Source organism: Schistocerca gregaria, chromosome 4 (genome assembly GCF_023897955.1).
Source record: "Schistocerca gregaria isolate iqSchGreg1 chromosome 4, iqSchGreg1.2, whole genome shotgun sequence".
In the NCBI taxonomy this organism is placed as follows: domain Eukaryota; kingdom Metazoa; phylum Arthropoda; class Insecta; order Orthoptera; family Acrididae; genus Schistocerca; species Schistocerca gregaria.
The window spans coordinates 94,394,261-94,421,027 of NC_064923.1; the positions used below are offsets into that span (position 1 = coordinate 94,394,261).

The window sequence follows — 26,767 nt, forward strand, 5'->3', positions numbered from 1 at the left end:
CTCTGGCATGGATGTTTGTGATGTTCTTAGGTTAGTTAGGTTTAAGTAGTTCTAAGTTCTAGAGGACTGATGACCTCAGAAGGTAAGTCCCATGATGCTCAGTGCCATTTGAACCAGTTCACTGTCACTATTACATTGAAATACTGTTGTCTGTATGTGTGTACAGAAGAGGAAATGGAGTTAGGGAACCAGAAGGGAAAATGGAAGTTGGAGAAATAACGAAAATGGAACGAAAAATGCTGGTGAAATAGCTGGAAACCGGTGTTTATTTGGTGGTTTTAGGTATAACCGTCACGGTTAGTATGTGGTCACCCCACTGTGCCAGGTCCAGGGCTCTCGGGCTGCGCCGCCGACGCGAGGACCCTTGGAATGGAACCTGCATGCTGCAACAGAAAGACGAAGCAGGTGAGAGGGTGCCTGGAGAGAAGGGCAGGAGGGAGGGAAAGGGAGGGGAGGAGGGGCTGCGGCCATTTGCGGCGGCGGTACTCACGCCTCCTGAACTGGCACACGTCGCGGTGCCACGTGCAGCAGTTGATGAACGTCTCGAGGCGGCCGTGCTCGCACGTGGCGTACACTGGCTGGATCTCCAGCGAGCACTGGCCGGGGCACGGCCACTTCAGCCGCGACTGGTCGCAATCGTCGTTCGAGATGGACAGGTAGGCGTCGGGCGCCACCCCTTCCACGGACGCCACGGCCACTGACGCAGCTGGGGGCAGACCAGCGCATCCATATACAATCGCGAAATAACGTGTGTGCTATGCTGAGATCAGTGAGCTACACAGGTAGTCTACATGATGGGCTAAGTAAAACTGGCCCGGAAACCGTTTCATACAGCTCAAACAGGCAATCCAACTTACACCATTTGCCCCAGGTGCACATAACGTAATTTGGGCTGCCTGTCTTAAGGTGCACGAAATGCTTTCTGGGTCAGTTTTATTTTGTCCACACTGTGCAATATCTCTGAAAAAAGGTTTTTCTTTCATTTGTGTCAGAACCATCAGAACACAAATTAAAACCAAACCAATTTGTGGCAATAACACAGTTTTACAGGTATGGAACTCATAATATACAGATTGAAAAAAACAAATTGTGCATCTTGAAACACGACGTTGATTTTGGTCCGTTGATGGCATATGCCACTTGGGGGTTAGTACACTACTGGCCATTAAAACTGCTACACCACGAAGATTACGTGCTACAGACGCGAAATTTAACCGACAGCAGGAAGATGCTGTGATATGCCTCTGATTAGCTTTTCAGAGTATTCACACAAGGTCGGCGCGCGGTGCCGACACCTGCAACAGGATGACATGAGGAAAGTTTCCAACAGATTTCTCATACACAAACAGCAGTTGACCGGCGTTGCCTGGTGAAACGTTGTGATGCCTCGTGTAGGGAGGAGAAATGCGTACCATCACGTTTCCGAGTTTGATAATGGTCGGATAGTAGCCTATCGCGATTGCGGTTTATCGTATCGTGACATTGTGAAACCTTCCCGTCTAATATTGGATGAACGTTTGCTTGCTGACTGAACGCTGCGTCTCTTAAAATCTTTTAACTGCTGCTCTGTCAAGACTACCTGCTGATTATTCCGACGAAACATAAAATGTGTTGTCGCCGTGGCCCTCAGTCGTTACCTGAAATTATTAAGACTGATTCTTACCTTTAATTATTTATACTGGATCACCATCTGACTGCTACAGCAAACTGTGGAATGAATATACTTACTTCTCTTTAACATAATTATAAGCTGCTGGTGGAGTTTCATAATACTTTGTGACTGGAATTCTTTAAGTTGAAGTTAATTTAGATTTGATAAAAGCTGAAGCTCAGTTTAGACTTTTCTTTTAAGATAACAATAAATTCCGTAAAGCATTTACGTGAATGATTTTGGGATAGAACATTCTTAATGCATTTAATCTGGTAGAAGTTAACTATATTCTGAGAACGATCTTGACAAACAATTACAAGGGGTATAGTTCTTTACAAAAATTCTTAAAAACTAGCATTGCGCTACATATAGCGAGTGGCTGGCGAGCACACCGCTTCTTTCAAAGTGTTAATTCATACCTCGCTTACAGCGACCTCCTCTCATGTCTCGCTAGCTACGACTGCCTCGTCTCACATCTTACTCGCAACTGCTCGCTTCCTACGCTCAATGCTACAAAAGTGCGGTCTCGCCGCCAACAATGGTTTTTGGTGCAGACAATCCCTGCTACCATTACAGATGTATTACTGCGCGCTGTTTCCCGCTCTTTCTCAAAATGTATCTATGCGCGGTTTCCCGCTTTTTCTCAATAATACACAATGCAATTTAATTAACAAAACAATTTAAATAAGAAACAGTTCAGATAATTATATGCTAAAACAATTTAAATACGCCTATTACATAATTCCTATTACATAATTACAATTGCTGTTCGCGTAGGTCGAGATCCAATGACTGTTAGCAGAATATGGAATCGTTGGCTTCAGGAGGGTAACACGTAACGCCGTGCTGGATCCCAACGGCCTTGTATCACTAGTAGTCGAGATGACAGGCATCTTATCCGCATGGCTGTAACGGATCGTGCAGCCACGACTCAATCACTGAGTCAACAGATGGGGACGTTTGCAATACAACAACCATCTGCACGAACAGTTCGATGACGTTTGCAGCAGCATGGACTATCATCTCGGAGACCATGGCTGTGGTTACCCTTGACGCTGCATAACAGACAGGAGCGTCTGCGATAGTGTACTCAACGACGAACCTGGGTCCACGAATGGCAAAACGTCATTTTTTTCGATGAATCCAGGTTCTGTTTACAGCATCATGACGGTCGCAACAGTGTTTAGCGACATCGCGGTGAACGCAAATTGGAAGCATGTATTCGTCATTGCCATACTGGCCTGATGGTATGGGGTGCCATTGGTTACACGTCTCGGTCACCTCTTGTTCGATTTGACGGCACTTTGAACAGTGGCTCTACCCTTCATTCGAGCCTTGCGAAACCCTACATTTCAGCAGGATAATGCATGACCGCATGTTGCAGGTCCTGTACGGGCCTTTCTGGATACAGAAAATGTTCGACTGCTGCGCTGGCCAGCACATTCTCCAGATCTCTCACTAACTGAAAACGTCTGGTCAATGTTGGCCGAGCAACTGGCTCGTCACAATACGCTAATCACTATTCTTGATGAACTGTGGTATCGCGTTGAAGCTGCATGGGCAGCTGTACCTGTACACGCTATCCAAGCTCTGTTTGACTCAATGCCCAGGCGTATCAGGGCCGTTATTACGGCCAGAGGTGGTTGTTCTGGGTACTGATTTCTCAAGATCTATGCATCCAAATTTCGTGAAAATGTAATCACATGTCAGTTCTAGTATAATGTATTTGTCCAATGAATGCCCTTTTATCATCTGCATTTCTTCTTGGTGTAGCAATTTTAATGGGCAGTAGTGTATATGTACTGATACTGGCTTAAACTTCGCCCAGCAGATGGCGTAGTGACACAGATACGAGAGCGCTATCTGTGCCTGCCCTCTAATAGGGAATGCTCACAACCAGAAGGCTCATTGCGGTGCAAACGTGTGAAGCAAGCAGGCAGCTATGCCACGGAGTCGCACGTGTGCTTCATACAGTCAACTGAGCGACTTTGAAAGGGGTCAGATATTGTAGCCTTCCGAGTCGCGGGACGCTCCTTTCGGAAAACTGCCACACAAGTTGGACGTGTTGCGTCAGTTGTGTAGTGATGCTGATATCACTGATCACGTGAACATTCTCACACCCAGAGCCGAGAATCTGGAAGTCCACGCAACGTAGACTCCCGCCAGGATCATTGTATTGTAAGGGCAGCAGTGGCAGATCGAACAGCTACCACGGCACACATCAAAGGACTTGTGAGCACGGACGTGCCAACACGAGCTGTAGCGAACCAGTTTTTAAGGGCACACATTGCTCTAGCCCATTTTCCATTGATGCCGCGGCATCGTCGTGCACGCCTCGACCGGTGCCATCAGAGGATCACTCGGAAGATTGAACGGCGCGCCGTGGTCATCAGCGAAAAAAGCAGATTCTGCCTGTACCCAAGTGATGGTCGCTTGCGCGCACGAGGTAGACCTGGTGGGGACTATTTCGTAGAGAGCAATCGTCCAACACACACTGGCCCCCCTTCCGGAGGTATTACGGTCTGGGGTGTGATAAGCTACAACTCTCGTTCATCTTTGGCGTTTCCATGGATGACACTAGCCAGCGCTCGGTACGTACAGAACGTTGTTACACCCGGTCTTCTGCCGCTCTTGCAACAGGAAGGTGATGTGTTGTTGCAATAGGGTAATGTACACTCACACAATGCCTGTGAAACTCAACTCTGCATGATGTACGGAAACTTCCCAGGCCAGCTCGGTCTCCGGACTTTTCTCCAATCGAGCACATGTGGGATGTGATCGGACGAGATGTGACTCGTGCGGCTTGTCAAGCAAGAACTATTACAGAACGACGTGAACACGTCGGGCAGCCGTGGTACAACATTTTCCAGGAAAGTACTCGCTTTCTGTACAATTGACTGGATGCCAGAGTAAAGGCCTGCATTGCTGCCTGTGGAGGCTACACAATATACTACTACTATGCGTGTTTCGCCTGGTGTCAACACCCGGTAAGTCAGAACCGCCTGTAGTATTCATCTGTAAAAGTAATAGTACATGTACTCCATATGCGCCGTTGTAAGAATAAATCTTGAATGAATTGGAAACCTCTACAAGGGCGTACCAAATTTTCTCATGCAGTGTAATTACAGCTTTTCCCCAAAACTATCACACAACGATTTGTGATGTTATACGCACAACCTCTTGGTCGATGTATTCGATCTCATGCGCTCCATTATAACTGCAGATAATATTGAGTACTGTCAGTGACTGTACAGCTAACTGAGCCTTCTTTATCCTTCTTTCATTATGGTAGGGGCTTTTTTTATTTTTCTGCAGAGCTCAAAGCGTCCAAGCTAACTGGGTCGACATAGAAGTTTACTTAAAAGGGCCAAGACATGCCACGAACGCATTCAGGACTGAGCAATGTCTTCAGCACTTTTAGGCGAATGCAGAATTCGCTTCGGTCACCCCTGCGCCTTGAGCGGTACAGAGGTTCCGCTATCTGTCCTAAACAGTATTATACAAGGGATGAAAATCTAAGGCAGATTCAGCCCTTCAGAGATGCAGCAGTGTGAGAACCGCCATCTGCTTAAGCAGCCGTGTCATGGAACAACGTTCGTTTCAGATCCTTGTAACAGGCTTTTCATTGGTTCATAGTGCTTATTCCTGTAGAGTGAGTGCTTGTTCGTGCGTATCTACGTGTAAACGTTTGTTTGTCAGCTTCAGAATCGAACAATCGAGTGGGAGAGGGTTTCCAGTTTCCTCCTCACACCACGGTGCTATTGATTAATTATAGCAATCCGCAAAAGTAGAAGTTTGTTTAACCGTTTTACAACATTACATACAGAACACGCAATGTGTGCAACTATTGGCCGACGAAATTCCTACTCTGGCAGAAATAGTCAAGCTTCAGACCATTAAGATAGAGAACGCTAGCGGCTAGGTGATCGAAGAGGACACTTGTCGCTGGGGGACCGAAGAGCAAAGACTTGCTGTCAGGAGATCGATGAAACGGGTCTTGCAGCCGTAAAGAAGGATGACTCCATTTTAGTGCACACTACAGAGGCCGGTCTCGACTCGGAATCTCCTGATATTACTGCTACCGAATTCCACCTTCATGTTTTATGTGCCAAGAATGGTCCGGCATTGTAATCACTGATTCGTTAGGAATGCAATGTTAATTAACTACGAGCTGATTGTATGGCTTTAAGATTTCACAGCACGCTAGTTGCTTCAGTCAGGCCCTCTGGCTATCTTTCTGTTCTTCGTAGTTATTTTTCCATGTTCTTTCTTTAATCCACTGACCGTCCATGCAGTATTTGGTCGTATCCATGAATTATTCTCATAATTATGCTCTTGTACGTTCATTAAATGTAATCCTGCGTTGATGCTTTATGGTAATAAAACTGTTGGCTACAGTGACCACTTGCTTCTGTTACAGATAAGATGGTGCCTTCTCTCTTTAATATATGCATGTGTGGTGTAATACCTGTGGTGTATGTAGGGCTGCCCCCCGCATATTTTGGCCATCACGCATACATGTACGTTTCGTGTGCCAGGTGCAGCCCCTACCTCACATGGGAGGTTGTGTGCAAACTGAAGTCGAGATATTGTGGACAATGAAGCGTCCTGCAGTCATCACAGAGTCCCGAGTCGCCACACACAGCACTAGGTGATGTACACATCACTGCGCGCAGCGCTGCGGTCGCGGGGTCGTAGGTACGTCCTCGCGGTCACATGTCCTCGTGACGCCGAAGCTGTATCCTTCCGCCGGCGTAACTTACTACGGGGAACTTCCCCTACCGCACCGCCCTCAGATTTATACATCTACATCTACACGGATACACAGCAAATCACACTTGAAGTGCCTTGCAGGGGGTTCATCGAACGACCTTCACAATAATTCTCTATTAACCCAATCTGGAACAGCACTCGGAGAAAACGAAAATCTCTATCTTTCCATGCAAGCTTTGATTTCAATTATTGTACACTACTGTCCATTAAGATGACGTGCTACAGACGCGAAATTTAACTGACAGGATGAAGATGCAGTGATATGCAAATGATTAGTTTTTCAGAGCATTCACACAAGGTTGGCGCCGGTGGCGACACATACAACGTGCTGACATGAGGAAAGTTTCCGACCGATTTCTCAAACACAAACACCAGTTGACCGGTACTGCCTGGTGAAACGTTGTTGTGATGCCTCGTGTAAGGAGGAGAAATGCGTACCATATTTCCGACTTTGATAAAGGTTGGATTGTAGTCTACCGCGATTGCGGTTTATCGTATAGCGACATTGCTGCTCCCGCTTTCGAGATCCAATGACTGTTAGCAGAATATGGAATCTGTGGGTTCAGGAGGGTAATACGGAACGCCGTGCTGGATCCCAACGGCCTCTTAACACTAGCAGTCGAGATGACAGGCATCTTATCCGCATGGCTGTAACGGATCGTGCAGCCACGTCTCGATCCCTGAGTCAACAGATAGGGACGTTTTGCAAGACAACAACCATCTGCACGAACAGTTCGACGACGTTTGCAGCAGTATGGACTGTCCGCTCGGATAACGTGGCTGCGGTTACCCTTGACTCTCCATCATAGACAGGAACGCCTGCGATGGTGTACTCAACGAAGAACCTGGGTGCACGAATGGCAAAACGTCATTTTTTCGGGTGAATCCAGGTTCTGTTGACAGCATCATGATTGTCGCATCCGTGTTTGGCGACATCGTGGTGAACGCACAGTGGAAGCGTGTATTCGGCATCACCAACTGGCGTATCACCCGGCGTGATGTTATGGGCTGCCACTGGTTACACGCCTCGGTCACCTCTAGTTCACACTGACGGAACTCTGAACAGTGGACGTTACATTTCAGATGTGTTACGACCCTGGCTCTACCCTTTATTCCATCCCGGCGAAACCCTACATTTCAGCATGATAATGCACGACCGCATGTTGCAGGTCCTGTACGGGCTTTTCTGGATACAGACTGCTGCTCCGTGCAGCACATTCTCCTGATCTCTCACCAACTGAAAACGTCTGGTCAATGGTGGCCGAGCAACTGGCTCGTCACAACACGCCAGTCAGTACTCTTGATGAACTGTGGTATCGTGTTGAAGCTGCACGGGTAGCTGTGCCTGAACAAGTCATCCAAGCTCTGTTGGACTCAATGCCCAGGCGTATCAAGGCCGTTATTACAGCCAGAGGTGGTTGTTCTCGGTACTGATTTCTCATGATCTATGCACTCAAATTGCGTGAAAATGTAATCACATGTCAGTTCTAGTATAATAAATTTGTCCAATGAATACCCGTTTATCATTTGTATTTCTTCTTGGTGTAGCAGTTTTAATGGCCAGTAGTGTATTATTATGATCGTTTCTCCCTATGTAGGCCTACGTCAACAAAATATTTTCGCATTCGGAGAAGAAAGTTGATGATTGAAATTTCGTGAGAAGATTCCCCCACAACGAAAAACGGCTTTGTTTTAATAATGTCCACCCCAAATCCTGTATCATGTCAGTGACACTTTCTCCCCTATTTGCTGATAATACAAAAAGTGCTGATCTTCTTTGAACTTTATCGATGTACTCCGTTAATCTCATCTGGTAAGGATCCGACACTGCTCAGCAATACTCCAACAGAGGGCGGACAAGCGTAGTATAGGTGGTTTCTTTAGTAAACCTGTTACATTTTCTAAGTGTTCTGCCAATAAAACGCGGCCTCTGGTTTGAATTCCGCACAACATTTTCTATGTGTGCTTTCAAATTTTAGTTGTTCGTAATTCTAATTACTAAGTATTTAGTGGAATTTACTGCCTTTAGGTTTCACTGATTTATCGTGTAACCGAAGTTCGACAGATTTCTTTTAACGCTCATGAGGATGACCTCATACTTTTCATTATTTAGCGTCAATTTCCAATATGCGCACCTTTCAGATACCTTCTCTAAATAGTTTTACAATTTGTTTTGATCTTTTGATGGCTTTACAAGACGATAAACGTCGCCATCACCTGCAAACGACCTAAGATGGCTGCTCAGATTGCCTCCTAAATCATTTACATGGATAAAGAACGGCAGAGGGCCTGTAACACAACCTTGGGGAAACGCTAGAAATCACTTCTGTTTTACTCTATGACTTTCGGTGAGCTACTACGAAATGTAACCTCTCTGACAGGAAATCACGAATCCAGCCGTATGACTGAGACGATATTCCATAAGCACGTAATTTGACTACAAGCTGCTTGTGAGGTACAGTCTCAAATTCCTTCTCGACATCGAGAAATACGGAATCAATTGGATATCCTTTATCAATAGCACTCAAAACTTCGTCTGTATAAAGAGCTAGTTGTGTTTCATAAGAACGATGTTTTCTAAATCCATGTTGACTGTGTGTCAACTGACAGTTCTCGTCTAGGTAATTCATAATGTTGGAACACAACATACGTTCCAAAATGCTGCTGCGCATGGACGTTAATGATATGGTCCTGTAATTTAGTGGGTTACTCCTACTAACTTTCTTGAATATTGGTGTCATATGTTGTAAAATGGGCCAGTGGATAGCTCGTTAAAAACTTGACACGGGTCAAAAAAATGTTCAAATGTGTGTGAAATCTTATGGGACTTAAGTGCTACGGTCATCAGTCCCTAAACTTACACACTACCTAATCTAAACTATCCTAAAGACAAACACACACGCCCATGCCCGAGGAAGGACTCGAACCTCCGCTGGGACCAGCCGCCACAGTCCGTGACTGCAGCCCCTTAGACCGCTCGGCTAATCCCGCGCGGCGAACACGGGTCAAGCATGAAAACAGGAAGGTGTAGTCAGCTGTAACAAGAAGCAAAATAAAGACACCGAACGGTCCAAGCGGAAGATATGAAACATCGACCGGACTGTGAGGACTAACGCGTCGTGGTTACGTGGTCACGATGTTGCACAGCGAAGCCGGAGATATGCATTCAAATCGGTATCAGTTCCTACATTTTTACCACAAAATTATGATATGTCCGTCAGGTCACTGACGTGTCTGTTCTCCTTCTGTAGTGTTTGCAATTGCCGTACTGTACACTGGTTAAGAAAAATGAGTCATATGGTAAGAATACATTACCGTCGCAAGTAAATGTGATGAATAGTCAGAGCAGGTGAGATGCCACATTGACCTCTCACAGAAATGAAAACAACAAATAAACTGGTGTGAACTATGTTACAAGGGAAAAAAAACAAATAATCGAGTGTGAACTATCTTACAACTAAGGAAGTCAACAGTCAAAACTTCCAAACGGAACGCAAGAGTCCTAACAGGTGGTTCTTGTATGGAACAAGTAGCAGGTACGTACGTCAGGAGGTCTCGTCCTTGCACTTCACTGTTGCAAACGGATCTCACACCACGGCACAGGCATAAATTTGAATACAGCGATCAGTCATGTCAAGACCGGTCTGACAGTTCACCACCTCGCCGTGATTACCAGTGCCTGCTATGAGCTCCTCGCCTGTAGGACCGTATAATTCTCGCTTCCCTGCTCTTCGAGGCATTGTCCAGGACAGATAGTTTTCTGTTATCAAGTAGAGAAGATATTCACTCTCAGAAGCGTACTTTGTTTACGTCCTGTAAAAAACAGTTGTTACTTCAAAGAGTGCATTTCACTACCTCCAGCCACAGCACTCAGCAAAGGATATTACAGTACTCATATTTTCAAGCTTGAGTGGGCCACCCTTATTAATTATCATTTAATAAAAAATTTTCGTTTGGGTATTATCATTTCCTTAAAATCTGTGTGATCTTATGGGGAGCTTTCCTTCTCTGTAGGTCTCCAGAGATCGGATTTATAGCATCCTAAGGGTAAGATAAACAGTTCAACCGACAAGGCACAAAAGGAAGGTAAATATGCAGCATCTGCAGATTTAGTGAAAACTTTTGATAATGTTGATTGGAAAGCCGTATTCGAAATTATCGAGATAGCAGGAATAAAATACTGGCTGCGAAATATTATCTACTACTTGCTCAGAAACCAGACTACTGTTGTAAGAGTCGAAGGACGTCAGAAGGAAGCAGCAGATGAAACAGGATTTCAGCTTACCCAGGATATTATTCAATCTACACACTGAGAAAGTAGTAAAGGAAACCAAAGAAAAACTTGAAAGGGAATTAATGTTCAGGAGACGAAATGAAAACCTTGACGTTTCCCAAAGACAGTGTAATTCGGTCTGTGAGTGACAGCAATTGACTTGGAAGAGCAGTTGACTGGAATGGACGGTGAGTTGAAAAGAGGTTATAATATGGACGTCAATAAAAGTAAAGCAAATGTAAGTGAATGTGATCGAATTAAATCAGGCGATATGGAGGGATTAAGATTAGGAAATGAGACACTGAAACCATTAGATGAGTTTTGCTATTTTGAGAGCAAAATGATTGATGATGGTCGAAGTAGTCAGGATATAAAACGCAGGGTGGCAATAACAAGAAAAAGTATATCTGGAAAAAGAGAATTAAATTGACGCTGAGTATTAATTTAAATGTTGGGATCTCTGTTCTGTAGGAATATGTCTGGAATGTATCCTTGTACAGAAGTAAGACTTGGACGATAAGCAGTTCAGACAAAAAGAGAAAAGAAGTTTGTGAATTGTGATACCAGAAAACAATGGTGAAGATGGATGGCTAGATCGAGTAGCTAATCAGGAGGTACTGAACCGCTTTGGGAAAAAAAGAAATTTATGGAAAAACTTGATTCAAAGAAGTACTCGGTCGATAGTACTCCTCATGAGGCATCAAAGAATTGTTAATCTGGTGCTGGAGAAAAGTGAGGGGGTAATATACGGGGATGGAGCGGTTCTCATAGAATGTACTAGTGTTGAGACCTGCATCAAACCAGTGTCCTGGCTCAAGAGCACAACAACAATACTTGTGGTTAACAGACAAAAAGAAGTGGGTGACGTCAGTTGAATCATGCGTTGCAGACACGACGTTCTCGAGGTTGTACTGGATTGGGCAAACAGAGCAGAATACATGTGTTGGTTTGTCTGGATCTCGCCACAGCTGTCAAGTTACACGATACTGGGAATTGGACCGTTGCATGATCGATAACCCGTGCCACGTCTTCCTAACACGAACTTTGGAGTGAAGGAGGCGTGGCATGTGTACCTTGAGTGGCGTTGAAGCCGTTTTGGCGGGAGAGGCAGCTGAATGAAGCAGCATGGACAGGGCAATTCTGTGTGGAAACTGGCGTTGGCTGTTTGCTCTACCACCCGTGTGACCTCCAAGTTTGTCTGGCTGAACGTCTTCCAGACGTGAGGGACGTGCACGGGACGGGGAGATTACACATTATTCCTTTGACCGACCATATCTGGAGGCGGAAGGTGGGTCGTCCAAGGTTTTCCTCTGCTCTGAATGCTGGGTGAACGACTTTTAGTTCGTTGCTTCAGTGCCGAGACCATGCTTGCTCCCTGTTGTGAGCATGACAATCGTGAATGGTTCGGTTCATAACCTGTTTGTGTCTTGCTGCTTCTACACACATCAAAAAAAGTTATGCATCACCACGGTTCCCCGAACTCCTGAAGATAGAAGTTGACTGTGGATATGGTATCACAGACACAGTCCCCTTGACTGTTCAGAGATGTCACTAAACCCACCCAAAGATGTAAACAACCACGCATGAACAGCGCCTATTAGACGGATCAGATCCAATCATTCCACCAGGAAGGAGGTAGACGGCTCGATCAACCATGCCTAGACGGTCAGTACGGCGGTTCGATCCGTCCGCATTGTTACTTCATGCCAGAAAGGGCTCTCAACAAGGGAAGTGGCCAGGCGTCTCGGAGTGAACCAAGGCGATGTTGTTCGGACATGGAGGAAATACAGAAAGACAGGAACTGTCGGTGACATACATCGCTCAGGTCGCCCAAGGGCTACTACTGCAGTAGATGACAGCTACCTATGAATTATGGCTCTGAGGAACCCTGACAGGGACGCCACCATGTTGAATAATGCTTTTCGTGCAGCCACAGGACGTCGTGTTATGACTCAAACTGTGCGAAATAGGCTGCATGACGCGTTTCACTCCCGAAACTCATGGCGAGGTTCATCTTTGCAATCACGACACGATGCAGAGCGGTACAGATGGGCCCAACAACATGCCAAATGGACCACACAGGATTGGCATCACGTTCTCTTCACCAATGAGCGTCGCATATGCCTTCAACCAAACAATCGTCGGAGACGTGTTTGGAGGCAACCCGGTCAGGCTGAACGCCTTAGACACACTTTTCAACGAGTGCAGCAAGGTGGATGTTCCCTGTTTTGGGGCGGCATTATGTGGGGCTGACGTACGCCGATGGTGGTCATGGAAGGCGCCGTAACGGCTGTACGATACGTGAATGGCATCCTCTGACCGATAGTGCAACCATATCGGCAGCGTATTGGCAATGCATTCGTCGTCATGGACGACAATTCGCGCCCCCATCGTGCACAACTTGTGAATGATTTCCTTCAGGATAACGACTTCGCTCGACTAGAGTGGCCAGCATGTTCTCCAGACATGAACCCTATGAAACATGACTGGAATAGGTTGAAAAGGGCTGCTTATGGACAACGTGACCAACCGCTCTGAGGGATCTACGCCGAATCGCCGTTGACGAGTGGGACAATCTGGACTAACAGTGCCTTGAAGAAGTTGTGGATAGTATGCCTCGACGAATACAGGCGTGCATCAATGCAAGAGGACGTTGTACTGGGTGTTAGAGGTAACGGTGTGTACAGAAATATGGACCACCACCTCTGAAGGTCTTACTGTATGGTGATACAACATGCAATGTGCGGTTTTCATGAGCAATAAAAATGGTGGATACAGTGTTTATGTTGATCTCTATTCCAATTTTCTGTACAGGTTACGGAATTCTCGGAACAGAGGTGATGGCCGTCCATGGTGGCCGAGTGGTTCTAGGCGCTTCAGTCTGGAACTGCGCGACTTCTACGGTCGTGCGTTCGAATCCTGCCTCGGGCATGGATGTGTGTGATGTCCTTAGGTTAGTTAGGTTTAAATAATTCTAAGTTCTAGGGGACTGATGACCTCAGATGTTAAGTCCCACAGTGCTCAGAGCCATTTGAACCATTTTTTTAGAAGTGATGCAAAAGTTTTCTTGATGTGTGTATATTGGACTCGGTTTAGCCTCCTGTTGCTGTTCCCTGTTCCTGTGTCTTGCCAGGCGATTTGAGGAGCTTGTCGCTCGTATGAAAACATGATAGCTTCGATTTGGCAGTTGTCATAGAATTGTGATTTGATTTGTGTTTTAAATTATTGGGGTTTTGTACTGCTTGGGGTTATGTAATTTTTTTATGTTCATGTGTCATATTCGTGATGTTCAAAATAATTTTTTTGCCTAGTAAGTTTTGCACTAAATCGCCAGGTTATCTTTAGTCATCTGGTGCCCACAAGCTTGTGCGTCTTATGTCTGCACATCTTGTTGCATGAATATGGGTTGTACTTCCAAGGCAAGCTTATGTTTACCGTAGAAGAGCTTCGGCAACTAACCGTTTGCATCTTTCTTCTACCTACGTTTTCTGTCCTGTACAATGGTTACTTTTGCTGCCTGTGGCGTGATTTGAAGCTGAATCTTGGTCAGCTGCTGAAATTCTTTACGATCAGATGTAAGTGGGGCTGGTTGCCTTGGCCAGTTACCGTATTACGCTGTTTGGTATCTGCTGCCAGTGCGTAATCTGATGTCTTAAGCTTTTACTCGTTTTTCTTAAAAGTTGCTTCTCTGTTCATCAGTATGTCATTGTATGTTTGCGCCGTTGACGCGTGTTTTCACTGGCTGCTCAGAAGAGGAGCACAGTGAGCAGTGTAGCGAGCACTGCCGTTCGTCCGGACCACACTGCCTGATGCTTTAATCGTCTTTCTTTCCTTTTAATGAATTCCTTTTAGGTGAACCTTGTTTATATATTGTATTTTAGTCAAACACATTGTAAAGATGTTTATTGCTTGCTTCTTTTGAATAGTGTTTTCCTATCACGTTATCGCTGTTATTTAGGGCATTCTTGAGTTTTGTACTTAATAGTTTGTCTTTTTAACAAAGGAAAAGATTATTAGTAATTTTTCTTAAATTGTTTAATCTAATTGGGTAGTTTTGTCTTAATATGTCAAGATCTTGTTGACTTAATTGGTAAAGTCGCTTTTCCCGAGGAGTGTTAATAAACGTCTCGATACAAATGAAGTCCAGTCCTTGTTCTCACACTTCCAGGCAACCTTACGCTGGTTGTGCGTACCAGGTATCTTCAACAGAAAAAGTTCGCTTTGGATTTTGTTGTTGCTGTCCACAATTCTTTTAGAGAGTTCCGACTTTCCATTTCTCGTGACGGCCACGGCCTAATTCTTTTGAAGGTTGCATCCACTGATGGTCTTTTGAAGTTGACCGCATCTCCACTTTAGACCGAGTGTTGAGGTGTTCTGAGAAGCTGTTTCTTGAATTTAGACTTTGGGTAACTGGTCGATTGCCACATTTTGGTTGTCTGACGACATGGACAACTTCATTCTCTACTTGCAGGCAGATGTCTCAAGACGATTAGCCGGCGAGGCGATTCCAGCCAAGTCGCAATTATAAAAAAGGAAGGTCCAAAAATACAAACCCACGTTAATGTTGGCATAACGAAAGATCGCATCTAATTGCCGCAGTTGCTTAGCGGAGTAATGATGGCAGTGAGTGAAATTTCGGAATAAAAATATTGCAAGAGTCACCGATACTGATGCTTATGTTTGAGGACGGAGAAGCACTACTGGCTGAAATTAAGGAAGATTTGTGGAATTTTTTGCGCAGACTGGATAACTTACCTCACAGACGGACAAACTCCTACATTTCCTGCGTGGAATAGATAAAATATTTCGCAGAGGGATAGATAAAGGACAGAATATGCAAAACACTTTGAAAGGGATGTCTGATGTAACACAGAGATGAAAAGCTTACCACAATATAGGATGAGATAGAGTACCAGTTTAAAATCAGAAATAGGACTGATGGGCTTAGTGAAAAGTCACCACATGACAGTTTAATATCTGAACAGAACGTCGTAATAATGATTACCACATGTAAGATAGCCCGAAGAAATTTGGATTAGATATAGAAATAACTGCTACGGTTAGTACAGAAGGTAACTGAAACAAACACCGAATGAGTCGAACGTGTTGTAGTCATAAGTGACAGCAACATGTGTTCTACAACACCCTCATTTGTTGGCTACAAGGTTGGTATGGAGTTCTTGCGGTAGGGCGTTCCATTGCCCCACCACTGCGTTTAGAAACTACTGAATGATGGGTGATGCCTGTGCACGTGCTATAACACGTCTCCCCAATGCATCCCACACGTGCTTGATGGGATTTAAGTCAGGGTGCTGTTGGCAAGCGGAATACACTTAGCTATAATGAGGCCAATTGAGGAGCTACTTGACTGAGAAATAACGGTTCCGGTCACAAAAACTGACAGTCACCGGGAGAGCGGTGTACTGACCATATGCTCCTCCAACCCGCATCCCATGAAGCCTACTGACTGAGGATGACACGGCGGTCGGTCGGAGCTTTGACCTTTCCAATACCTTTTCGGATGAAATTATATTTCTTTTACTTTGGAACTTGTGCTGTTTATGTCTTCGATCCCACGACCACCTATGATATCGGTGTTCTTGTATCAAGAACACTACATTCTCTCCAGACGAATCCATCGCCAGTCCAAGCAGATCGCACACAAAATAGCAATGCTCTCTGTGAAGCTACAGAGCAAGATGGAGCAGTGGATAGCACAATGGACTCGCATTTGGGTGGATGATGATTCAAATCTACGTCTGGCCTTCCAAATTTAGATTTTTCGTGATTTTCCTAAATGGCTCAAGAAAAATTCAAGTCTGGTTCCTTTTCAGGGAACGCCTGATTTACTTCCCCATTCTTGAAACAACCTGAGCTTTCACTCTGTCTCTAACGAACTAGATGTTGACAGGACGTTAAACGAAAATCTTACTCCCTTCCATTTTCTGCTAGCGACGAAGCGTAGAATACGCGAACCTTCTCCGTAGCTTAGCTAAAAGACCGCCATTCAGCAGATAGCGAGCGACTATCACCGAATACAAACTCAACACAACCGAATGCTGTTCGCTCATGCTCGGCTGATGTTTGCACCAGAGAAAATCCCCGTTTGTTTGTATTTTCTCTAGTATGAACCAGTTTATGGTCAACATGAACCTCCTAGTAGTGGTGTAAAAAGGGGATCAGTGCGTTTTTTACTCTGGCTGCATACATTCATGGGGAAACTTGATTGATTTTTTACCCCCTCCCCTTAACCTATGTTCTGCTGGTGTTGATTTATGATACCTTGAGGATAAGCCGTCCTTCTCAGAAACCCTGGTCTCCCCCACCCCTCTAGAAACCTTCGACCCACCCCACTCCCCTCACCAATACAAGTACACTTTCAGGCCTGAGTTATTCAAATTGCGCTCTCCCACTCTATCAGTTTGATTGACTAATTAATTAATCGATCAATTAATTGACGCCTCCTCCTCTGGGAAATCCCCCAGCCCTCCTCCTCCCTTCCCCCACATGGAAATTGGCATGTCTATGCTGTAGAGGGGCTATCTCATGACAAGAATATCAATTACGTAGTAGACAGTATATTATTTATTTATAAAATTCAATTTGCAGGTGTTAGATCTCTCTTGCTCATCGTTATCTGCTCTTTGAGAAGATGAGGGCATGTAAAATACATCGAAATGAATTATTTAAATCCATCGCTATTTTTATTCCGATTACACAAGGAATATAAACAAAATAACTCATTGCACATAATTATACTGTTAAAAATCTTTCGATCGTGAACATGCTAGCCGCATCACGCACCAGCTGCTTTACGTATTCCTGCATGCATAAGCTGCACTACACCCACTCGGTCCCCATGAAGTGACGCATCTGTCAGTGGCGACACCTGAATTTAAGTGTGTGATGAATTTTTAATCTGTAGCTGGTATTACAGTCCTTCTTTTAGTTTCTTATCGTTGCAGCATTCGTCCCTCAGATACTGGCTAAATTAGACCACTAACTGGAGGCACAGAGAGCACTGCAGCAGCAGCCTCCAGCATTATTAATCGACGCAGATCAGCAAGAACCTAAATGCATTTATTTATTTATTCGTAACATGTAGCTGTTAGAGAAGATATTTTTTTCGCGTAATATACTGTGGTTATAATTATGAAGGCGGGAGACGTACGAGGGTTGGAACTTTAATAGTGGCAATTCTTTATTTACAGCTCGTACAAAATAGATACTTGTTTCAAAGCTTTACTGACCTTCAAAGTAGTCACCAGCATTGTGTATAACCCTTTGCAAGCGATGTGGAAGTAGTAGGATACTCTTAGCAGTGCCAGTTGTGTTGATAGTTCGAGCGGCACAGTCTATTTCCCAACGAATTTGTAGCAGCTCTGAAGCGAATGCCATGGAGTGTTTCCTATAGATTAAAAATCAAGTTGGACTTATGAGGGCTTAAGTCAGGCGAGTGCAGTAGGTTCAAATGTTCAGTTGTGTGTGAAATCTTATGGGACTTAACTGCTAAGGTCATCAGTTCCTAGGCTTACACACTAGTTAACCTAAATTATCCTAAGGACAAACACACACATCCATGATCGAGGGAGGACTTGAACCTCCGCTGGGACCAGCCGCACATGCAGTAGGTGGTGTAGCACTTAGCTGTCCCATCAGTCAAACAAATCAGTAACAGCTTGCACTGTACGTGCTTGAGCACTGTCCTGCAAAATGATGGCCAGGTCTTGCAGATAGTGTCATCACTTCTGTCTCCATGCTGTTCATTTTTGGAACACAACCTGCGACTAGCTTAGAGACAGAAGTGATGACACTTTCTGCAGGACCTGACCATCATTTTACCGGACAATGCTCACGGACGTAAAGTGCAAGTTGTTACTGAATTGTTGGACTGATGGGGCTGCTAAGTGCTATACCACCTACTGCACTCACCTGACTTAAGCCCTCGTGAGTTCAACTCGACTTCTAAACTGAAGGAAACTTTTCACGGCATTTGATTCAGAACTGCTACAAATTCGTCGGGCAATAGTGCTGCTCGAACTGTCGACACAACTGACAATGCTAAGAGAATCCTACTACTTCCACATGGCTTGCAACGGGTTATACACAATGCTGGTGACTACTTTGAAGGCCAGTAAAACTTTGAAACATGTATCTGTTTTGTACGAGCTGTAAATATATAGTTGCCACTATTAAAGCTCCAACACTCGTACAGACATTTATTCTGTAACATGCTGCATTCAGTTGTTTGAGACATATTCTTTCCTTTTCTACGTGTTTCTATGGGTGCAGAAGGAGTATGTGTCGAGAGTAAAAGTCAGGAGCCGTCGATTCAGTCTTGTATCAGAATACGATTTTCTAATTCATTGTGTGTGTTTCATATATACATATATATATATATATATATATATATATATATATATATATATATATATATATATATATATATATATACAATTTCAGGAAACTAGAGAAAACGATTTTATGATTCTATTTCACTGAGATGGAGAATGCAATATTCTGTTCGTAATTCAGTGAGTTAAGGTTATGATTTTCAGTACAATTTTCTGTGTATGTGTAACATTTTCTAGAAATAATTACATTTAATATCTTGTTGTTGTAGGTAACATCTGCAAGCTAGACAGATGGCTCCAAGTATAGAATGAAATACTGGTGGGTAGCGGTTGAAGATGCTGAAGGTATAACCATCCTGCCCTTTTCGGTGAGGCGGAAATACGGATGTAAAAGGTGATAATAATGCAACCGTCATCATTACAGCACAAAATTATTATTCTCCAATGTCATTGTACCTAATTGTTGTTGTTATTTGTTTACAGAATGTTGTTGTTGTTGTGGTCTTCAGTCCTGAGACTGGTTTGATGCAGCTCTCCATGCTACTCTATCCTGTGCAATCTTCTTCATCTCCAAGTATTTACTGCAACCTACATCCTTCTGAATCTGCTTGGTCTATTCACCTCTTGGTCTCCCTCTACGATATTTACCCTCCCCGCTGCCCTCCAATGCTAAATTTGTGATCCCTTGATGCCTCAGAACATGTCCTACCAACCGGTCCCTTCTTTTAGTCAAGTTGTGCCACAAACTCCTCTTCTCCCCAATTCTATTCAATACCTCCTCATTTGTTATGTGATTTACCCATCTAATCTTCAGCATTCTTCTGTAGCACCACATTTCGAAAGCTTCTATTCTCTTCTTGTCCAAACTATTTATCGTCCACATTTCACTTCCATACATGGCTACACTCCATACAAATACTTTCAGAAACGAATTCCTGACACTTAAATCTATACTCGATGTTAACAAATTTCTCTTCTTCAGGAACACTTTCCTTGCCATTGCCAGTCTACATTTCATATCCTCTCTACTTCGACCATCATCAGTTATTTTGCTCCCCAAATAGCAAAACTCCTTTAAGTGTCTCATTTCCTAATCTAATTCCCTCAGCATAACCCGACTTAATTCGACTACATTCCATTATCCTCGTTTTGCTTTTGTTGATGTTCATCTTATATCCTCCTTTCAAGACACTGCCCATTACGTTCAACTGCTCTTCCAAGTCCTTTGCTGTCTCTGATAGAATTACAATGTCATCGGCGAACCTCAAAGTTTTTATTTCTTCTCCATGGATTTTAATACCAACTCCGAATTTTTCTTTTGTTTCCTTTGCTGCTTGCTCGATATGCAGATTGAATAACATAGGGGAGAGGATACAACCCTGTCTCTCCCTTCCCAACCGCTTCTTCCCTTTCATGTCCCTCGACTCTTATAACCGCCATCTGGTTCCTGTACAAATTGTAAATAGCCTCTCGCTCCCTGTATTTTACCCCTGCCACCTTTAGAATTTGAAAGAGAGTATTCCAGTCAACATTGTCGAAAGCTTTCTCTAAGTCTACAAATGCTAGAAACGTAGGTGTGCCTTTCCTTAATCTTTATTGTAAGATAAGTCGTAAGGTCAGTATTGCCTCACGTGTTCCAATATTTCTACGGAATCCAAACTGATCTTCCCCGAGGTCGGCTTCTACTATTTTTTCCATTCGTCTTTAAGGAATTCGCTTTAGTACTTTGCAGCTGTAGCTTATTAAACTGATTGTTCGGTTATTTTCACATCTGTCAACACCTGCTTCTTTGCGATTGGAATTATTATATTCTTCTTGACGTTTGAGGGTATTTCGCCTGTCTCATACATCTTGCTCACCAGATTGTAGAGTTTTGTGAGGCCTGGCTCTCCCAAGGCCGTCAGTAGTTCTAATGGAATGTTGTCTACTCCCGGGGCCTTGTTTCGACTCAGGTCTTTCAGTGCTCTGTCAAACTCTTCACGCAGTATCCTATTTCCCACTTCGTCGTCATCTACATTCTCTTCTATTTCCAGAATATAGTCCTCAAGTACATCGCCCTTGTATAGACCCTCTATATACTCCTTCAACCTTTCTGCTTGCCCTTCTTTGCTTAGAACTGGGTTTCCATCTGAGCTCTTGGTATTCATACAATTGGTTCTCATTTTCCCAAAGGTCTCTTTAATTTTCCTGTAGGTAGTATCTATCTTACCCCTGGTGAGATAAGCCTCTACATCCTTACATTTGTCCTCTAGCCATCCCTGCGTAGCCATTTTGCACTTCCTGTCGATCTCATTTTTGAGACGTTTGAATTCCTTTTTGTCTGCTTCATTTACTGCATTTTTATATTTTCTCCTTTCATCAATTAAATTCAATATTTCTTCTGTTACCCAAGGATTTCTACTAGTCCTCGTCTTTTTACCTACTTGATCCTCTGCTGCCTTCACTACTTCATCCCTTAGAGCTACCCATTCTTCCTCTACTGTATTTCTTTCTCCCATTAAGACAATTGTTCCCTTATGCTCTCTGTCAAATCTGTACAACTTCTGGTTTAATCAGTTTGTCCAGGTCCCATCTCCTTAATTTCCCACCTTTTTGCAGTTTCTTCAGTTTTAACCTACAGTTCATTACCAATAGATTGTGGTCAGAGTCCACATTTGTGCCTGGAAATGTCTTACAATTTAATACCTGGTTCCTAAATCTCTGTCTCACCATTATATAATCTATCTGATACCTTTCTAGTATTTCCAGGCTTCTTCCATGTGTAAAACCTTCTTTTATGATTCTTGAACCAAGTGCTAGCTGTGATTAAGTTATGCTCTGTGCAAAATTCTACCAGGAGGTTTCCTCTTTCATTTCTTTCCCCCAATCCATATTCACTTACTATGTTTCCTTCTCTCCCTTTCACTACTCTCGAATTCCAGTCACCCATCACTATTAAATATTCGTCTCCCTATACTACCTGAATAATTTCTGTTATCTCATCACACATTTTATCAATTTCTTCGTCATCTGCAGAGCTAGTTGGCATATAAACTTGTACTACTGTAGTAGGCGTGGGCTTAGTGTCTATCTTGGCCACAATAATGCGTCCACTTTAATGTTTGTAGTAGCTTACCCGCACTCCTATTTTTTTTGTCCATTATTAAACCTACTCCTGCATTATCCCTATTTGATTTTGTATTTATAACCCTGTATTCACCTGACCAAAAGTCTTGTTCCTCCTGCCACCGTACTTCACAAATTCCTACTATATCTAACTTTAACCTATCCATTTCCCTTTTTCAACTTTTCTAACCTACCTTCCCGATTAAGGGATCTGACATTCCACGCTCCGATCCGCAGAATGCCAGTTTTCTTTCTCCTGATAACGACGTCCTCCTGAGTAGTCCCCGCCCGGAGATCCGAATGGGGGACTATTTTACCTCCGGAATATTTTACCCAAGAGGACGCCATCATCATTTAACCATACAGTAAAGCTGCATGCCCTCGGGAAAAATTACGGCTGTAGTTTCCCCTTGCTTTCAGCTGTTCGCAGTACCAGCACAGCAAGGCCGTTTTGGTTAGTGTTGCAAGGCCCCTGCAACTACTGAAAAGGCTGCTGCCCCTCTTCAGGAACCACACGTTTGTCTGGCCTCTTAACATATACCCCTTCGTTGTCGTTGCACCTACGGTACGGCCATCTGTATCGCTGAGGCACGCAAGCCTCCCCACCAACGGAAAGGTCCATGGTTCATGGGGGGAGGGTTTACAGCATATATTAATAAAATCTTGAGCATTGTACATAATTTTTTTGTTATTCGTCTGTTAGAGAGACGTTATCAACACCGCCACCACAACAGCTAGCTGCAGTATGGGTGGTTGCAGGAGCGGGAATCTTACACACCCAAGTGGCGTGAACTGTTTGTGGCTGCAAGAGAGGCGATCACAGTCACCGTGGCTTACCACCAACAACAACCCATCGCTGCTGGCACACCATTGCATACACTCTGGCCTTTGGATGGTTCAGTCAGAGGTAGAAGAAGGGCAACGACCTCTCACCCCTCAGGGTGGCGGCGGTGAAGGCTCCAGCACGCAGCAGCAGCATTAACCTGGGTGGTCCCACTGGGCCTCACTGGCGCCACCTCCTCCTGCTCCAGCTTACACTGATCGCCCTCGTCAACGAAAGGCATGTTTCCCTCGACGCATACTCCTCACCCCAGCAGGCGCCTCCTCCCGAATGCCATCATCAACTGGTTGGACGCAGCCGTCGGCTTCACCTCCTAGACATAGTATTAATGATAGTGTTAATGGTAATGAACCTGTGGCTAGCACCAGTTCCCTGTACTATCATTTTAGTGAAGGACATCAGGTCTGTGACACCACACTGCAGCTAGAATATTCGGTGATTGTGTGCATCTCTGTCATGGGGATGGAGCTCCTCAAGGTTGTTAGTAATCCCCCGCCCTCGTGCCAAAGTTACCTCTTTGGATGGAAATGGAATGGTAACATGGAGCACATCAAACCCCAAGTGGTTTCGTGAATCCACCTTCAGAGCTATACTGGTCCTGGTTTCCAAGATGGAAAGTAGAGGTTCAGGTAAAGCACTCAGCTGGACATGCGTATGCATGACTATGATCTGATAAATGGAAGGTCCAGTTATATCAAGTTCCCTAAGAATATAGCTTATAAAATAACATGTATTAATGTCGAAAATGAAAAGGATAGGACTTATTTTGCATCGTAGAATTTGGCTTGTGAAAGAAATTACACGAAAGACCTGCAGTGCATGTCTCAGTACAGTAGGTACTTTGACATTCATAAGTGTTGTAACTTTGATGGTATCGAGCTCCCCATTAAACTCCAGGACAAGCCGAAATTTGAGGCGCAGAATACCGGAGTATCGGTTGATGTTGATGGTCTGGAGAAGGAAAGCAAGTCAGATGAGCGGGACAAGCATACAGCCGTCGGACCCCCTCCATTTCTCAAAATTTGCCAGTGAGCGTAAGTTGCACGTAAACTTGCTCTTATTCTCTGATGACAAAAATAAGGAGAAAGGCAATTATCACTATGTTTGGATCGAGGACATGTACCGTCTTCTCGCCTGCCAGATGAGTTAACCTAAGGTTCAAATGGTTCAGATGGTTGAAACGGCTCTGAGCATTATGGGACTTGAGGTCATCAGTCCCCTAGAACGTTTAGAGCTACTTAAACCTAACTAACCTAAGGACATCACGCACACCCATGCCTCGGGCAGGATTCGAACCTGCGGCCGCAGTGGTCGCTCGGTTCCAGTCTGAAGCGCCTAGAACCGCTCGGCCACCCCGTCCGGCGTTAACGTAAGGGTACAGAACATATTTTGTTTAAGATGCCTCAGTACCTTTTCCTTAGACAAGTTATGACCAAAGCATCTTGTAGATTGCGCTTCCAAGGACCTGGTACCTGTTGTTATACCTACTGAGGAAAAAAAAATCATGAAGTTTAAAAATGTTCATCATCAGAAGCGATGCCAGTTTGTGGTGTACGCCGACTTTGAACGACTCCTTGCTCCTGTGACCGCTATGAAGGTGATCGTACAACCTCATCACACTACCTTTAAAGAAAAACACGTACCACGTGCAGAAACGTACAAAATTGTCTTGGCCTATGATTCAAGTGTCAACCACCACAAATCTTACGTTGAGTATAATCCTGCTGTTTGGCAGCTCACTGAGCTCGAAAAACTATAATGGGTGGTTGACAAGCTTGACAGCGACAACGTCCCCTTGACCAAATCGAAGGGGAATAAAGATTTTCATAATAACGCAGTTAACTGTCATAATTATGGGCTGCTGTTGTAAGGGTTTTGTTTTCTACAGAAAATTATAATTTTGGTAATATCTTGGATGCCACACGGTAAAGTAAAGCTTCGGTAGCATCTGAGTAATAGCGGGCAAAATCTCTGCCAAAGAGGTTGTGCTGTGAGACATTGTTAATAAAACCTCTGCTGGTGAGTGGAGTGCAGTCTTGGAGAGAGAGAGGAGGGGTTGAGTTGTATCTTGTGATGGAGTAAGATGTGATTGGCCATGCGGTGTGCCGGCATTTATTTTCTTATATTATTTTTCATTTATGGAGAGATATTTTGTAAATTCATTGAGAAGACTTCAAAAGGTAGTGTAATAGTACAATTGCCAAGACATCCAAGGGTAGTAATTAATTTGGTCAGGGATTTAAAATTGGAGGTTTTTATGATAGCATAACAATGCGTGACTTACTCCCCTTTTTTCAAAGATGAATAGCGAACATGTTTGTAAGAAAGTAAAGAAAATTTGTTAGGTTTTTCCTCTATTAATGCGAAGTTTTGATATTTCAAGTGTTAAAATATTTTGTCTTAGTGATGTTAAGTTTTGTTAATACAGTTTTTGTTGTTGTGGTCTTCAGTCCTGAGGCTGTTTTGATGCAGCTCTCCATACTACTTTATCCTGTGCAATCTTCTTCATCTCCCAGTACCTACTGCAACCTACGTCCTTCTGAATCTGCTTAGTGTATTCATCTCTTGGTCTCCCTCTATGATTTTTACCCTCCACACTCCCCTCCAGTGCAAAATTTGTGATCCCTTGATGCCTCAGAACATGTCCCACCAACTGATTACTTCTTGTCAAGTTGTGCCACAAACTCCTCTTCTCCCCAATTCTGTTCAATACCTCCTCATTAATTATGTGATCTACCCATCTAATCTTCAAGAATAATGCAATAACACCTCCTAACTTATTAGGAATTGACCGTAAAATTGGATATTCAAATAAGAAATATAATTCTGATTGAATGTGGACTGGTGCATTCTTCTGTAGCACCACATTTTGAAAGCTTCAATTCTCTTCTTGTCTAAACTATTTATCGTCCACGTTTCACATCCATACATGGCTACAATCCATAGAAATACTTTCAGAAACGACTTTCTGACATTTAAATCTATACTCTATGTTAACAAATTTCTCTTCTTCAGAAACGCTTTCCTTGCCATTGCCAGTCTGCATTTTATATCTTCCCTACTTCGACCATCATCAGTTATTTTGCTCCCCAAATAGCAAAACTCCTTTACTACTTTAAGTGTCTCATTTCCTAATCTAATTCTCACTGTACTGTTTTTACATCAATTAGCATTCGTCTCTTTATTTCAAGTTTCACGTCTATAACTTTGCTTTCTCGAGATTCTCAGTAACAGAACTTTAATTTCAATAATCACTGCAGCAATGAAATTTATTAGCACAGAAGTTTTGAGGTTGTCTCTTCAGTTTAAAGCACGCCTTGAAAATCGCGTTGCTAGTATTTTGAATTTTTATTTTTTAACTAGCTTAGCAACAGCATTTGCAGTAGTTTGGAGGTAGCAGCAGCACAGCATTTATTCACTGGGCAAACAGGCAGGCCATTTATAATTTACGTATGATACGGTTAACATTTCAACACTGACATACTTTTCAGACAGCGGATTTTTGGTAGTTATTTATTTTTCTCACTGTCAGATTTCTTGCATTATTGCTAACAGGATCGTTTTCTAATATTTAACAGAACAGACTGTTCTCTCGCCACGAGCGTTGCAGTACACAGTTTAATGTTGCATTTCTGATTAACTTTTGCATTTCTGGTAGCTTTCCAAGAATTACGAGAATACTTATGAGCGTAAATAGGAGCTTAACTGTGTCTCTAATCGTGAGTTTATCTTTACATTACCACACCGACAAAATACCAGTAAATATAGCT

General features: G+C 43.7%; 1 protein-coding gene across 1 annotated transcript in view; it reads right to left on the bottom strand.

Annotated features, from left to right (window-relative positions):
• Positions 1-308: 308 nt before the first annotated feature.
• The window catches only part of LOC126267613 (uncharacterized), a 48,685-nt gene continuing 22,226 nt past the window's right edge, over positions 309-26,767 (bottom strand). Inside the window, exon 2 of the mRNA XM_049972913.1 lies at positions 309-706. Coding sequence (XP_049828870.1) covers positions 309-706 — 398 coding nt within the window. The remainder of the gene's footprint in view (positions 707-26,767) is intronic.